The 17,039-nt window shown below is 37.8% G+C and overlaps 1 protein-coding gene across 1 annotated transcript; it reads left to right on the top strand.

The window, feature by feature from the left end:
* The first annotated feature begins 2,630 nt into the window (after positions 1-2,630).
* LOC128691129 (venom phosphodiesterase CdcPDE) lies at positions 2,631-16,588 on the top strand. The gene is made up of 6 exons (XM_053779950.2): positions 2,631-2,703; positions 8,213-8,247; positions 10,392-10,634; positions 11,394-11,528; positions 12,795-12,911; positions 16,451-16,588. Exons 2-6 carry the CDS (start codon positions 8,215-8,217, stop codon positions 16,586-16,588), a joined length of 666 nt encoding a protein of 221 aa, XP_053635925.2. The 5' UTR covers positions 2,631-2,703; positions 8,213-8,214.
* The last annotated feature ends 451 nt before the right edge of the window (positions 16,589-17,039 follow it).

Genomic DNA, 17,039 nt, shown 5'->3' with positions numbered 1-17,039 from the left:
AAGTACTTTCCAGGTATATATTATCATGTATCTCTCTTTCACTCCAGTGAGTACATATTTAAGATTTTAAGGGGTTCCTAGTAATTTAAATGCTTTATTGGTTCTGTGTAGGTCGTAAACGATCTCTGTATCTGTTCCAGTTCTGTTATTTTTCCTGCCCTGAACGGGGCCGTCAACATTGAACAATATTCCAAATGAGAGAGAGAACGTTATTTGAAAAGTGTCACCAATGGCATTATTTCCCTTGTTTTGAAAATTTTCATTATTCACCCTGTCCTCCTGGCTGTCGTGATCTTGGTCTTATTATGTTTTTTGAAAGACAGGTCAACCGACATAATTATTCCCAAGTCCTTCACGTACTTCTTTCGTTCTATTTGACGACCCTCTTGAGTATTATTACAGTATCTCTTTTGAGTTCTTCATTCTTTCCATACTTAAGCAACTGAACATATCACCAATGAACGTCATGTTGTTCACCACTGCCCACTGGAAAACATTGTTTATATCTTCCTGCAATTTTTCAGTGTCTTCTGTCGAAGTGACTTTCATGCTAATTTTAGCGTCACCTTCAAATGATGATTCAAAACTGTGACGTGTGTTTTTATCTATGTCTGCTATGAGGATAATGAACAGAAGAGGTGCCAGGACAGTGCCTTGGGGAACTGAGCTTTTTACCTCGCTGATGTTGGATTTTGTTATATTTAATATTTCTTTTTGTGTTATGTTTGTTAAGAACCCGAGAATCCATCTTCCTACCTTCCCCGTTATGTCCATGATTCTTATTTTGTGTGCACTCACCCCATGATCGCATTTGTCATACGCCTTTGCAAAATCTGTGTATATCACATTTACGTTTAGGTTTTTTTTCCAATGCCTCTGTAAGTCTGTCATAGTGGTTCAGCAGCTATCTTACGAATGGATTACCTACAAAATAAATGCCTTACTACATTTCTTCTTATGCACCCTTTGAAGCTTACACTAATACATGCTCAACGTCCAGGCCCGGTGGCCTGGTGGCTAAAGCTCCCGCTTCACACACGGAGGGCCCGGGTTCGATTCCCGGCGGGTGGAAACATTTCGACACGTTTCCTTACACCTGTTGTCCTGTTCACCTAGCAGCAAATAGGTACCTGGGTGTTAGTCGACTGGTGTGGGTCGCATCCTGGGGGACAAGATTAAGGACCCCAATGGAAATAAGTTAGACAGTCCTCGATGACGCACTGACTTTCTTGGGTTATCCTGGGTGGCTAACCCTCCGGGGTTAAAAATCCGAACGAAATCTTATCTTATCCCCTATGTGGAGATCACGCCGTTTGCCATTCTTGGCTCGGAAACACTTTGCTGTATTATCGCTTTCAGTTTCTGATGCTCATTCTGTAATAATGCATTCACAAATTCCTCCCTGGAATAGTTAGTCGGATTACATCCGACTAGCTATTCATTTTCTCACCAAGGCTTCATTGTCCCCGGAATACTACTCATGTCATTTCTGAAGATTTTAGACAGCTAACTATGCACTTTTTCACAATCTATACAGATGAGCCTTAAATTAACACGCCCCCAATCTACCTCCTCTGTTGTATACTTTCCTGAGGTGTCTCTGTGCTAAGCCTGGAGGTTAGATGAAACACATTATCCTTGCAGGCGAACTTTTTGTCATACAAATCACTCTCATTTAGGCATGTGTACCTTGCACCGCAGAATTTAGTTATTTTCATAAACTTCCCATCCTGCCTTGCTCGTCTTTTCCACTAAAAGTCCTGGATCTCACTGTACCCTGGAAGAAGACGTACTTTGAATCCTCTTGTATCGATTCTTGATCTTCCATGAACATCTTAATCTTTTCTGGTACATCTCACAGCCCAACAATTAACAAGAGCGTATTCAGATGATGCCCAGTTTCTCGATTACTTCAGCTCGACAAAAACTCTTTAACCTTTGTCTGAAGGAGCCTATAATTCTCACACTTCTAACCCAATACCCTAACTTCGACAACTGTAATTAGTTCTTAACTACTGTAGTTTGATTATTTAGCAGAGCACTTTCGCCAAGTCCTGTTGACCTGTGTGTCTATGTAACATATTGATTTCCTTCATTGTAATACTTATGCGACTGAATTAACTACCTATGTACCCAACCCATTAACATGCTTCTGCTGTAAAACCGCAACTATGGCGATCGCTAACAGCCTAGTTGGTCAGAAACCAGGTTACGATTTGTGGAAGGAGGATTAAGTCTCTACCACTCCTTGCACAAAAGTTTAATGCTTTATGAAATATCTTTATTTATTAACTAATATATAAATTGTCTCTCTTCAAAATCTTTATAAATATGTTGCGTGACTGCTGTTTTCCGGTCATCTGTGGCATAGATTACCAGCTGTCTACCCTGATAACTTTCTTATTCAGTCCTTCAAGAGGAGTCTTTGGAGTTACTTTTGGAGCAGTAGCCTATGTTCTATATTTTTTTCTCATTATCTTAAGATTAATGAGGAACCAACATTTTTCTTTGCTAGTCATTTCTAAACAAAAAAAAAATTGCTGCCTCTACTTCAGGATCACATTAAACGAATGAGGGTAGTGGTCAAATACAATTTTTTTGACGTTATCTGTAAAGTAAGGGAGAAGTGGATCTGGTGATAAGATACTGTGTTCCACACACCAGCTCCTCTCAGAGAAAGTTATCTCACATCAGCTACAGACGGTGAGTGTGTCATTACTGTTTGTGATTACCAATTTGTAGGTGAGGCACCGAGCTGTTCTTGTAATGACCTGTCTTTAGTGAGTTGGCATGATATTGTTGCACTGGGTGTAGCTCATGGTACTTCCAGTGGTTGTTGTACATGCTACCTACAGTGGTTTGTAGTGCATAGTACCTACAGTGGTTGTAACACGTGCTACCTGCAGTGGTTGTAACACATGCTACCTACAGTGGTTGTAACACGTGCTACTTACAGTGGTTGTAACACATGCTACCTACAGTGGTTGTAACACGTGCTACTTACAGTGGTTGTAACACATGCTACCTACAGTGGTTGTAACACGTGCTACTTACAGTGGTTGTAGCACATGCTACCTACAGTGGTTGTAGCACATGCTACCTACAGTGGTTGTAGCACATGCTACCTACAGTGGTTGTAGCACATGCTACCTACAGTGGTTGTAGCACATGCTACCTACAGTGGTTGCAGTACATAGTACCTACAATGGTTGTAACACATGCTACCCCATCTTGAATCAGGTCACAGCTGTCTATCTATATATTTCTTAGTTAATTCTATCTTGCATCGTCTTGGCATCCATTTTCCCCACATTTAACAACTATAGGTTTATTGTTATGCTGCTGTTTGCTCAGTTATAAAAAATCTAGGCCCAGTCCCTGGACCCATTACGTGGCTCTGTAGTCTGTCGACTACTGCCCACATGATGGGCATATGCTCAGTTGGTAACGCACTCAGCAAACACAATGAGGTCCGTGGTTTCTAACCTCGGTATAGGTAGAAACATTGGGCGTGTTTCCTTAAGACACCTGCTGTCCCTGTTCACCTAGCAGCAAGTAGGTACCTGGGTTATAATTATGACCCTAGTTTTTAAAGGGGTGGACCGGTAAGCCGGTGGAAGGCCTCGGTCAGATGACCGAAAGCTCCAGCTGGGGGTCATCATATGACTAAGACCCGCGTCAGGAAACACATGATCTGTTTCCTGACGAACATTACCTAACCTAACCAAGAATCATTCTCTGGAATGCCTCTGGTTTAGTGTCCAGCTTTATATAAAACATTTTGGTTTGATGCATGTTTGGAACGTATGTTTTATTTTTTTAGCGTGTTACCAGCTATTTGATTATCTGAAAAAAAAAGTCACAGGAAAAAAAGTCAGAGAATAAAAGCCACAGAAAAAAAATCACAGAAAATAAGTCACTATTTTGAATAGGAAAAAAAGTCACTGGACAAAAAAAGACAGAAAATAAGTCACTATTCTGGCTAGGGAAAAAAAATCTCTGAAAAAAAGTCAAATTTTATTTAAATACCATTTTTTATTTAATTAAAATAATAAAAGTACTGCAGCAAAAAATGTAACAACACAAGTTATATATATGTGACAGCATTACACATATTAAAAAAGTAATCTTTTATTCAATTTCTTAAGCAAAGCAATGAAGTAAAAACATTTAGGTCAGGTTGTGACTTTTTTACCGTGATTTTTTTTCCCTCTGACTTTTTCCTGTGATTTTTTTCCCTGTGAACTTTTGTCGTGGCTTTCCCTGTAACTTTTTTTCTGTGACTTTCTCCCGTGAATTTTTTCTGTGATTTTTCCCTGTGACTTTTTCCCTTGTGACTTTTTCCCTGTGACTTTTTCCCCGTGACTTTTTCCCTGTGACTCTTTCCCCGTGACGTTTTCTCTGTGACTTTTTTTCTGTGACTTTTTCCCCCTGACTTTTTCCCTGTGACTTTTTCTTTGTGGCTTTTTTCCCTGTAACTTTTTTCCCCGTGACTTTTTCCCCGTGACTTTTTCCCTGTGACTTTTTTCCCCGTGACTTTTTCCCTGTGAGTTTTTCCCTGTGACTTTTTCCCTTGTGACTTTTTCCCTGTGACTTTTTTCCCCGTGACTTTTTTCCCCGTGACTTTTTCCCTGTGACTTTTTTCCCCGTGACTTTTTCCCTGTGACTTTTTCATAAGAACATAAGAACGAAGGAACACTGCAGAAGGCCTACTGGCCCATGTGAGGCAGGTCCAAGTCTCCTACCGGCTTAAGCCAATGCACCCAACCTAGTCAGGTCAGGTCACATTGACTTAAGGGAGGAACACGGCAACCGACCTGGTAGCACAAGCTATCAGGTCCAACTCACACCCACCCACATCCACTCATGTATTTATCCAACCTATTTTTAAAGCTACACAACGTTCTGGCCTCTATAACTGTACTTGGGAGTTTGTTCCACTCATCCACAACTCTATTACCAAACCAGTACTTTCCTATATCCTTCCTGAATCTGAATTTTTCTAACTTAAAACCATTGCTGCGAGTCCTGTCTAGGCTAGATATTTTCAGAACACTATTTACATCCCCTTTATTTATTCCTGTCTTCCATTTATACACCTCAATCATATCCCCCTAATTCTACGTCTTTCTAGAGTGCAGATTCAGGGCCCTTAGTTTATCCTCATAGGGAAGGTTTCTGATACATGGGATCAACTTTGTCATCCTTCTTTGTACATTTTCCAGAGCATTTATATCCATTCTGTAATACGGTGACCAAAACTGTGCAGCATAATCTAAATGAGGCCTAACCAAGGATGTATAGAGTTGAAGAACAACCTGAGGACTCCTATTATTTATGCTTCTTGATATGAAGCCAAGGATTCTATTAGCTTTATTGCGAACACTTACGCACTGTTGTCTTGGTTTCAGATTACTGCTAACCAGAACTCCTAAATCTTTTTCGCAATCCGTAATATTAAGATCTACATTATTTAGTTTATATGTGGCATGGTTATTGTCCTGTCCAACATTTAGAACTTTGCATTTGTCTATATTAAACTGCATCTGCCACTTCTCCGACCACTGCATCAGTCTATTCAAATCTTCCTGGAGTGCTCGAATGTCCTCGTCAGAATGAATTCGACGGCCTATTTTGGTGTCATCGGCAAACTTGCCGATGTCTCTCTTTATGCCCTCATCTATGTCGTTTATGTAGATTGTGAACAGCAGGGGGCCCAACACTGACCCCTGTGGAACACCGCTCGTGACGCTTCCCCACTCTGATTTCTCCCCATTTATGCAAATTCTCTGCTGCCTATTTGTCAACCATGCCTCTATCCAGGAAAAAATTTCTCCTCCTATTCCATGTGCCTTAATTTTCCTCAATAGTCTCTGATGTGGGACCCTGTCAAAAGCCTTACTGAAGTCCATATACACAATATCATATTCATTACCATGATCTACCTCCTCAAATACCTTAGTGAAAAAAGTTAATAAATTCGTAAGGCAGGAACGCCCCTTTGTAAAACCATGCTGAGATTCGTTGATTAATTTATGTTTTTCAAGGTGGCTACGAACTGCCTCGGCAATTATTGATTCCATACATTTTCCCACTATGGAGGTTAGGCTTATTGGTCTATAGTTCGAACCTAAGGACCTGTCACCTGCTTTAAAAATAGGTATCACATTTGCCATTTTCCACTTATCTGGCACCATGCCAGTTTGTAGTGATATGTTGAAAAGATTAGCCAAAGGTTTGCTAAGCTCCTCTTTACATTCCTTTAGAACCCTTGCATACAGTTCATCAGGGCCTGGGGATTTGTTAGGTTTTAATTTATCTGAAGATTGAGACACTTAATTTATCTATTTGCCTAAGGACCATGTCACTTGTGACCCTAATCGTGCACAGTTTATTATCGTCCTGTTCTACATAATTTATCATTTCTGGAATATCGCTGGTATCCTCCTGTGTAAAAACTGAGAGGAAGTATGTGTTAAAAATTCTACACATTTCCTTATCACTGTCAGTGAGTTGACCCGAGGAACTTTTGAGTGGGCCTATCTTGTCCCTGATCTTACTTCTGTAAACCTGAAAGAATCCTTTTGGGTTAGTCTTCGATTCTCTTGCAACTTTAACCTCATAATCTCTTTTTGCTTTTCTAATTCCCTTTTTTATTTCTCTCTTTAACTGAATATATCGATTTCTTAATTGCCCCTCTCCTCTTTTGATTTGCCTATAATGTATATGCCTCTCTTTTGACCAATCAGATAATTTAATCTATTGTTCATCCATTTAGGATCATTTTTCCCCGTGACTTTTTCCCTGTGACTTTTTCCCTGTGACTTTTTCCCTGTGACTTTTTTCCCCGTGACTTTTTTCCCCCGTGACTTTTTCCCTGTGACTTTTTTCCCCGTGACTTTTTCCCCGTGACTTTTTCCCTGTGACTTTTTTCCTCGTGACTTTTTCCCCGTGACTTTTTCCCTGTGACTTTTTCCCTGTGACTTTTTCCCTGTGACTTTTTTCCTCGTGACTTTTTTCCTGTGAGTTTTTCCCTGTGACTTTTTTCCCCGTGACTTTTTCCCTGTGACTTTTTCCCTGTGACTTTTTCCCTGTGAGTTTTTACCCGTGACTTTTTCCCTGTGACTTTTTCCCTGTGACTTTTTCCCTGTGAGTTTTTCCCTGTGAGTTTTTCCCCATGACTTTTTCCCTGTGACTTTTTCCCTGTGACTTTTTCCCTGTGACTTTTTCCCTGTGAGTTTTTCCCCGTGACTTTTTCCCTGTGACATTTTCCCTGTGAGTTTTTCCCTGTGAGTTTTTCCCTGTGACTTTTTCCTAAATCCATAAGAATCAAAACATCGTCATAATTTCCTCGCGCATCTGCCAGTTATTAGTTAATATATTTACAATAGTCACGTTTAATAACTATCTATGTATTTAATGTATTTTTTATATATTACATAAAAATGTATTTTATATTTTCTGTGTATTATATAGTAATGTATTTATTTTATTTTTGTATGTTTTACATAATAATGTATTTTATATATTGTTCTATGTATCATATAACGTATTTAATGTATTTTTCTATGTATTATTTCAAGATATATATACCAGGTGTATTTCTCTTGGCTTATACATGTATTTACCCAAAGTTTATTGTCATATTTATTTTTGGGATTAAATTATTCTTGTCTGCTTGTGAAAATATTGCGTTCAGTATTATTATTATTATTATTATTATTATTATTATCATGGGGAGCACTAAACCCGTAGGGATTATATAGCCTGTGGGGGGGGGGAGGGATGGAAGGTATACAGGGTCAGTCCAGGGAACTGGAGCACAGATCCAACAGCCCCTCACCAGCTTCAAGCAACCTCCCCCTTGTGTAGTAGATACTCTTCAAACCCCTTTAAATAATGTGCTCTTGTTATATACTGTGTAATAATGTATTTAATTTTGTATTGCAATGTCTTCGTTAACCATTCCTTAAGTTTACGTCGGTGAATTTAATATTAAGCATAATTAAGAACTTTCTATGTCTGCTAATAATACTTTCTTAAAAATGGCAGACTTATATATATATACATATATATATATATATATATATATATATATATATATATATATATATATATATATATATATATATATATATATATATATATATATATATATATATATATATATATATATATATATATATATATATATATATATTAATTGTTTCAGGTATGGACACTAAGCGGGTGGTCACCGGCGGAGTTGTGAGTACATTGTCCCTTCATCTTCCTTAATATAAGAACATAGAAGGAAAGAACACTAGAGTAGGTCTGCTGGGCCATGCTAGGCAGGTCCAAGTCACACACATCTATATGCAACAGTTAGGCATCTTTATTCCGAAACGTTTCGCCTACATAGGAGGCTTCTTCGGTCGAGTACAGAAAGTTGGCAGAAGTAGAGATGTGAAGACGATGTAATCAGTCTATCAGTCTTGAAGAGTAACGGACTGATTACAGTCCTGTTCTGTTTTCCATTTGTACCTTTCATTCTTATCTCCCCTAACTACACGTCTTTTTTGTCCTTTACTACATAATTTTGAGCGCATTTATGTCCATCTTGTAATATGGAGACCAGAAGTGAGCAGCATAATATAAATGAGATATAAAACCGAAGTATAACCTAAGGACTTCTATTATTTACACTTCTAAATATGAAGCCAAGAATTTTATTTGTTTAATTGCGAACACTTATGCACTGTTGTATTGGCTTCAAATTACTGCTAACCATAACTCCTAGATCTTTTTTCTCATTCACTTTGACTAAGATCTACATTGTTTAGCTTGTAAGCGCCACAGTTATTTTCTTTTCCTCGGATCAGAACCTTACACTTGTCTGTATTGAAATGCATCTGCCAGTTCTCCGATCATAATATCACACTATCCACGTCATCCTGTAGTTTTCTAGTGGCCACAACAGAAAGTGTCGTTTATGTAAACTGTGAACAACGAGGGTCCCAACACTGACCCCTGTGGCACACCACTCATAACAGGTTCCCATTCCGATTTCTCCCCACTAATGGAAACTTTCTGTTGTCTATCGGTCAGCCATACGCCGACCCACGAGATAATATCTCCTATTTCATGTGCCGCTGCTTACCTAATCAAAGGTCTCACTTAAATCCGTATACACACTATCGCATTCTTTATCTTGGTCTACCTCCTTAAATACCTTAGTAACAAAGGTTAGTAAATTCGTAAGGCAAGAACACCCCTTTGTGAAACCCTGTTGAAATTCATTGCTCAGATTACATTAGCTTTCACTGACTCAGGAAATCGTAATTACACAATTGCAAACAAACCATGGAACGGGGGTAGTATGAACCCATGGCGAGTGAGTCCTAAAATTCCATGGGTTCAAACTCCACCCGTTCTGTGGTTTATAAGCCTTCACTCTTTTTCTTTGATTCTATATAGTTAAATTGTTGAATAATTTACCAACGCGCAATTAAAAAAATTCCTTTTCGGTAGCCAGTTTCAAATTTAAATTCATGTTTTACCTTCATATATTTGTGAAAGTTGGTCATGTTTCCTGACACCTGCTGCTGTCCCTGTTCACCTAGCAGTAAGTAGGTACCCGGGTGTTAGTCAACTATTGTGAGTAGCATCCTGGGGGACAAGATTAACCCAAGATACCAGAAATGCTCTGCATAACAAGAGGCTTTCTATATAGTATGTCACTGATGTCAGCTGTGGTCTGTTATACCGTGTACATGTACTTGTAGAAATAAAGATATTTTTATTATTTTCAACAAAACGGCCGTATCCCACTCAGGCAGGGTGACTTAAAAAGAAAAAAACAAAGTTCTTCTTTTTAAATTTAATAATTTATACAGAGGTGGTTACTAGCCCCTTGCTTCCGGCATTTTAGTGGCCTCTTACGACACGCATGGCTTACGGAGGAAGAATTCTGTCCCACTTCCCCATGAAGATCACTATTATTACTATACACAAATAACCCGCACATAAAAGAGAGAAGCTTACGACGACGTTTCGGTCCGACTTGGACCATTGACAAAGTCACACTAACGTCTACGATGGGGATGCCGGGTGTTGTGCATGTGTCTTAATTGCATCCTGTCGGTATTATATACAATTCTTGTACTACTACTACTACTACTACTACTACTACCACCTCTTCCTGCCTATATATAGCCGTCCTGGTCCACCTCTGTTAGTGTGACTTTGTCAATGGTCCAAGTCGGACCGAAACGTCGTCGTAAGCTTCTCTCTTTTATGTGCGGGTTATTTGTGTATTGTTCCAGTCACGGTATTGTGCCTTTTTGTTATTTATAACTATTATTACTATTATTATTATTAGTAGTAGTAGCATTTATTGTGCACGTGTACAGGTGGCAGTGTATGTGGTGGCGACCATCGCTCTGCTGGCGGTGCTAATGAGGGACTTACCATGTTCTAACTCCCACCCTACACACCCACTCCTGATTATCTCCCTCGATGGGTTCTGGGCGCAGTACATGGACAGGGGCGTCACGCCCACGCTGCAGGCCCTTGCTGACGGAGGGGTGAAGGCGGCCTACATGAAACCTTCATACCCCACCCTCACCTTCCCCAACCACTATACCATCGCGACGGTGAGTATTAATACAGTTCCAATCAAGTACTACACCAGTTCCAATCAAGAATTACACGAGTTCCAATCAAGTATTACACCAGGTTTAGCCTGGTGTAATACGTTATATATATATATATATATATATATATATATATATATATATATGTCGTGCCGAATATGTAAAACTGGTCAATTAGCAAGAACTCATTTAAAATTAAGTCCTTTCTGAAATTTTCTCTTATACGTTTAAAGATATATTTTTTTCATTAATGTTAATGTAAAAAATTTTAATTTTGCACCAAAAGAATCTTAGAAAACTTACCTAACCTTATTATAAAAAGAGTAATTTATTTTAGCCTAACCCAACTAAATATATTTTAGATTTGTTTACGGTAATTTAATACTAAACAAACTCAGTGAAACATATTTTTTTCGTTAGATTCAAAATGATTTTGGCGACATTATTGCATACACAAATTTTCACTTGTCCTATATGGCAAGATGAACGTTGCTATTTAAGCCAAGATCGCAAGTTCTGCCTATTCGGCACGACATATATATATATATATATATATATATATATATATATATATATATATATATATATATATATATATATATATATATATGAGGGAGAATCGCGGCTCCAACACTGCTGTGAATGATTTTCACAGGGTTAGTACTTTACATAAACAAAATTGATAAGTCCGCCATGTATACGTGCAAGTAATATAATACCTTCTCTATTTCCTGGTTTATGTTGGTGTATGTGTGGCAGGGATTATATCCTGAGTCTCATGGGATTATCGCCAACTCTTTCTACGACCCCGAGTACAATAGCTTCTTCGGTATGAGTACCCCTGACCCTAAGTGGTGGGGCGGTGACCCTATATGGAACACCATCAGAAGACAGGTATGTAGGTAATTTACGCACGTTACCATGTGTGATAATTTCTGTAGCTGTATTTATGTGTATCTATAACCTAAACTTATTAACTTACTTGCTGTATAATATACGGTATGGACTGTATGAGTGTTGAATGTTAGACTGTGTCTGAAGATTCTCCGAATAAACCATACCACGGGCGGGGACACAACCCGCGATCAGAGTGAAAAAACTCCAGACGATGCCTAAGTTTTATGACTCTCTGGCCGCGGGTTCTGTTCCCACCGGTGGTATGGTTTGTTTGCACTCGTGTCAGTACCATTCCGTGAATTATGATTCTGCAAACAGATCGTCGGCATGTGAACCAGACTTGGATCTTTTTATAACCGAAGACGTTTAACTTTGATGTGATAATCTGTTTTGCTTTATTTTGCTGTAAAATTAATTTTAAATTACTATATACATAAAAATACCCTCATATTATTATTATTTTACTGTAATAAGAGTAAATCTAGAGTGGTAATCAAATGGCTGCCTCCCTTGACACTGCAATGATAATCTTGCCGTATTTTCTAGCCTTGCAATGTGAAATATTTTAGCTTCCTAAATAACAAAAAGGCACAATACAGTGACTGAAACAATACACAAATAACCTGCACATGGGAGAGAGAAGCTTATTTGGACCATTTACAAAGTCACATATTAGTCGGACCGAAACGTCGCCGTAAGCTCCTCTCTCCTATGTGCGGTTATTTGTGTATTTTAACTTGTTAGATATCTGTTGTACCCTCTCCTAGAAAATGAAAATATTTAAGACATCATGAAAAGTGAAACACCACATAGATCTAAAACAGAATAGCTTGTGCTAATAGGTCTGATGAAGTGCTCCTTCCTTCTTAAGTGGATGTGACTTGGACCTGACTGGTTTAGGCCAGTACCTTAGACCAGTAGGTGACTTGGAACTGCCTAGCATGAGCCAGTAGACCTGCTGCAGTGCTCCTTCTTTCTTATATTCTTATGTAAAAACGATTTGTATATTTCTGTTCTGGAGACCCTCTTCACCTGAGGAGACTCTTGCCTCGAGCCTAAATATACGGATCTCTCTTTACCTCTTTTTTTTTTTTTTTAATTTCGTTTTTTTCTTCCTTCCATCGATAATTCAAATTCAAAAATATTGATTTTTTTTTTGCGTAGTATACAATGTGTAGTTTACACGTAATAAAATACTGTTAAGCACAAAGAAAGCCACTAGCATGCAGTAGCTAATGAGCGTTCTTGTTCACACGTGGACAGGGTAAGATAAGTGCCACGTACTTCTGGCCGGGTTCCGACAAAAACATCAGTGGTACATACCCAACATACTATAAAAACTACGATGGCGACGTCCCCTACAAAGATCGCGTCGATCAGGTAACACTGTTTTCTTATTATAAATTGTTGTTGTGAGATTTTTAGACTGTATGACCATTGTGTAGTCGATAGGCTTTAAACATATATATATATATATATATATATATATATATATATATATATATATATATATATATATATATATATATATATATATATATATATATATATATATATATATTATATCGCGTTCGAGCCCCAGCTGGTCACAGTTTTGTTACTTAAAATCCACATGTTTGATGGAGTCATTAAGTGTGCTGCTCGTGAAAGCAGTATCCAGACGGGAGGAGAATTAAATTAGTTGCTGTAGCTTTGCACTGCCGCAAATGTGCTCATGTTAGGTGGCATGCCCAGTGTACCTGCTGGGCACCCAGCGTTTGTAGCATGGTAGTGTAGTGGACTAAGGCATCGAGAAATTTACCTAGCTTCTCGGGAGGCTGGTTAAATATCTCGGGTTTGATCCTTGGCTGATAGCATTATTGTTATGCGCTTAAAAACCACTTTTTTCGTTATGCATAAAGATATATATATATATATATATATATATATACATATATATATATATATATATATATATACATATATATATATATATATATACATATATATATATATATATATACATATATATATTTTTTTTATTATCACACCGGCCGATTCCCACCAAGGCAGGGTGGCCCGAAAAAGAAAAACTTTCACCATCATTCACTCCATCACTGTCTTGCCAGAAGGGTGCTTTACACTACAGTTTTTAAACTGCAACATTAACACCCCTCCTTCAGAGTGCAGGCACTGTACTTCCCATCTCCAGGACTCAAGTCCGGCCTGCCGGTTTCCCTGAATCCCTTCATAAATGTTACTTTGCTCACACTCCAACAGCACGTCAAGTATTAAAAACCATTTGTCTCCATTCACTCCTATCAAACACGCTCACGCATGCCTGCTGGAAGTCCAAGCCCCTCGCACACAAAACCTCCTTTACCCCCTCCCTCCAACCCTTCCTAGGCCGACCTCTACCCCGCCTTCCTTCCACTACAGACTGATACACTCTTGAAGTCATTCTGTTTCGCTCCATTCTCTCTACATGTCCGAACCACCTCAACAACCCTTCCTCAGCCCTCTGGACAACAGTTTTGGTAATCCCGCACCTCCTCCTAACTTCCAAACTACGAATTCTCTGCATTATATTCACACCACACATTGCCCTCAGACATGACATCTCCACTGCCTCCAGCCTTCTCCTCGCTGCAACATTCATCACCCACGCTTCACACCCATATAAGAGCGTTGGTAAAACTATACTCTCATACATTCCCCTCTTTGCCTCCAAGGACAAAGTTCTTTGTCTCCACAGACTCCTAAGTGCACCACTCACTCTTTTTCCCTCATCAATTCTATGATTCACCTCATCTTTCATAGACCCATCCGCTGACACGTCCACTCCCAAATATCTGAATACGTTCACCTCCTCCATACTCTCTCCCTCCAATCTGATATTCAATCTTTCATCACCTAATCTTTTTGTTATCCTCATAACCTTACTCTTTCCTGTATTCACCTTTAATTTTCTTCTTTTGCACACCCTACCAAATTCATCCACCAATCTCTGCAACTTCTCTTCAGAATCTCCCAAGAGCACAGTGTCATCAGCAAAGAGCAGCTGTGACAACTCCCACTTTGTGTGTGATTCTTTATCTTTTAACTCCACGCCTCTTGCCAAGACCCTCGCATTTACTTCTCTTACAACCCCATCTATAAATATATTAAACAACCACGGTGACATCACACATCCTTGTCTAAGGCCTACTTTTACTGGGAAAAAATTTCCCTCTTTCCTACATACTCTAACTTGAGCCTCACTATCCTCGTAAAAACTCTTCACTGCTCTCAGTAACCTACCTCCTACACCATACACTTGCAACATCTGCCACATTGCCCCCCTATCCACCCTGTCATACGCCTTTTCCAAATCCATAAATGCCACAAAGACCTCTTTAGCCTTATCTAAATACTGTTCACTTATATGTTTCACTGTAAACACCTGGTCCACACACCCCCTACCTTTCCTAAAGCCTCCTTGTTCATCTGCTATCCTATTCTCCGTCTTACTCTTAATTCTTTCAATTATAACTCTACCATACACTTTACCAGGTACACTCAACAGACTTATCCCCCTATAATTTTTGCACTCTCTTTTATCCCCTTTATATATATATATATATATATGTATATATATATATGTATATATATATATATATATATATATATATATATATATATATATATATATATATATATATATATATATATATATATATGCAAAACAACCACTCTGAAAGAATAGAGAAATTCCAAGCGCTTTCGTGACTACTCACATTATCAAGGAACTATGACAATGTTCCTTGATAATGTGAGTAGTCACGAAAGCGCTTGGAATTTCTCTATTCTTTCAGAGTGGTTGTTTTGCATATTCTGAAATCACCTGTTTACTGTGATCTTATTGTATATATATATATATATATATATATATATATATATATATATATATATATATATATATATATATATATATATACATAAATATATATACATACATATATAGCTGTCGTGCCGAATATGTAAAACTGGTCAATTAGCAAGCACTCATTTAAAATTAAGTCCTTTCTAAAATTTTCTCTTGTACGTTTAAAGATATATTTTTTTCATTAATGTTGATGTAAAAATTTATGATTTTGCACCAAAAGAATCTTAGAAAACTTACCTAACCTTATTATAACAAGCGTAATTTATTTTAGCCTTATCCAACTAAATATATTTTAGATACGTTTACAATAATTTAATACTAAGCAAACACAACGAAATATATTTTTTTCGTTAGGTTCAGAATGATTTTGGCGAAATTATTGCATACACAAATTTTCACTTGTCTTATATGGCAAGATGAGCGTTGCTATTTAAGCCAAGATCACAAGTTCTGCCTATTCGGCACGACACATATATATATATATATATATATATATATATATATATATATATATATATATATATATATATATATATATATATATATATATATATATATATATATATATATATATATATGTCGTGCCGAATATGTAAAACTGGTCAATTACCAAGAACTCATTTAAAATTAAGTCCTTTCTAAAATTTTCTCTTATACGTTTAAAGATATATTGTTTTCATTAATGTTAATGTAAAAATTTATAATTTTGCACCAAAAGGAACTTAGAAAACTTACCTAACCTTATTATAACAAGAACAATTTATTTTAGCCTAACCCAACTAAATATATTTTAGATTTGTTTACAATAATTTAATACTAAACAAACACAGTGAAATATATTTTTTTCGTTAGGTTCAGAATGATTTTGGCGAAATTATTGCATACACAAATTTTCGCTTGTCCTATATGGCAAGATGAGCGTTGCTATTTAAGCCAAGATTGCAAGTTCTGCCTATTCGGCACGACATATATATATATATATATATATTATGCTTATATTGCGTTTTTGGTGCAGGTAGTGTCGTGGTTGATAATGCCAAAGAAGAAGAGACCGGATTTGATCACACTTTATTTTGAGGAGCCAGACCACACCGGACATGGCAGTGGACCCGACTCCCAGGAGGCAAGTTCATGGAAGTATTTCCAAACTTAAATTATAAGACAGCAGTAAAAGTAACTGCCGTTAAAAGTATTTTGAGAATGAAACTTCAAAACGGTAATATCATTAACTAGAGATGGTCTGTATTACGGACACAGGTAATAAATGGCCTGTGAGACCTGGTCGTAATGGGAATTAGAGCAAACTCAGCAGTAGACTATAATGTATATTTGCCTTCATTCACTATATACAGGTATGTACAATATGTACAAATAGAATAATAAGTGTATACCACGGTGACAGATGGCAAAGCAGAGGCCAAAGAGAGTGCACCATCCTCAACCAGCAGGTAGGCAAGTCTGCCGATGCTTACCGCAAGTGAATCACGTTGCTTCAGTTTTGGCAGGCTTGCCTGTGATTGGTCAATGAACCAAGGTACTGATTTAACGACGGGTACCCTATCAATCTTTAAACCCTTAGCACCCGGTTCGCTGGTTGGGAGGCA

Source organism: Cherax quadricarinatus, chromosome 27 (genome assembly GCF_038502225.1).
Source record: "Cherax quadricarinatus isolate ZL_2023a chromosome 27, ASM3850222v1, whole genome shotgun sequence".
In the NCBI taxonomy this organism is placed as follows: domain Eukaryota; kingdom Metazoa; phylum Arthropoda; class Malacostraca; order Decapoda; family Parastacidae; genus Cherax; species Cherax quadricarinatus.
Note: the sequence above shows the minus strand (reverse complement) of the source record. Positions and strands in the feature narration are given on the sequence as shown.

What these genes read in the sequence shown, in the direction of transcription:
- LOC128691129 (XM_053779950.2), top strand. Translation starts at nt 8,215, where the DNA reads ATGGACACTAAGCGGGTGGTCACCGGCGGAGTT. An exon ending in ACCACTATACCATCGCGACG is followed by an intron (nt 10,635 to 11,393) that starts GTGAGTATTAAT and finishes TATGTGTGGCAG; the next exon opens with GGATTATATCCTGAGTCTCA. An exon ending in GGAACACCATCAGAAGACAG is followed by an intron (nt 11,529 to 12,794) that starts GTATGTAGGTAA and finishes ACACGTGGACAG; the next exon opens with GGTAAGATAAGTGCCACGTA.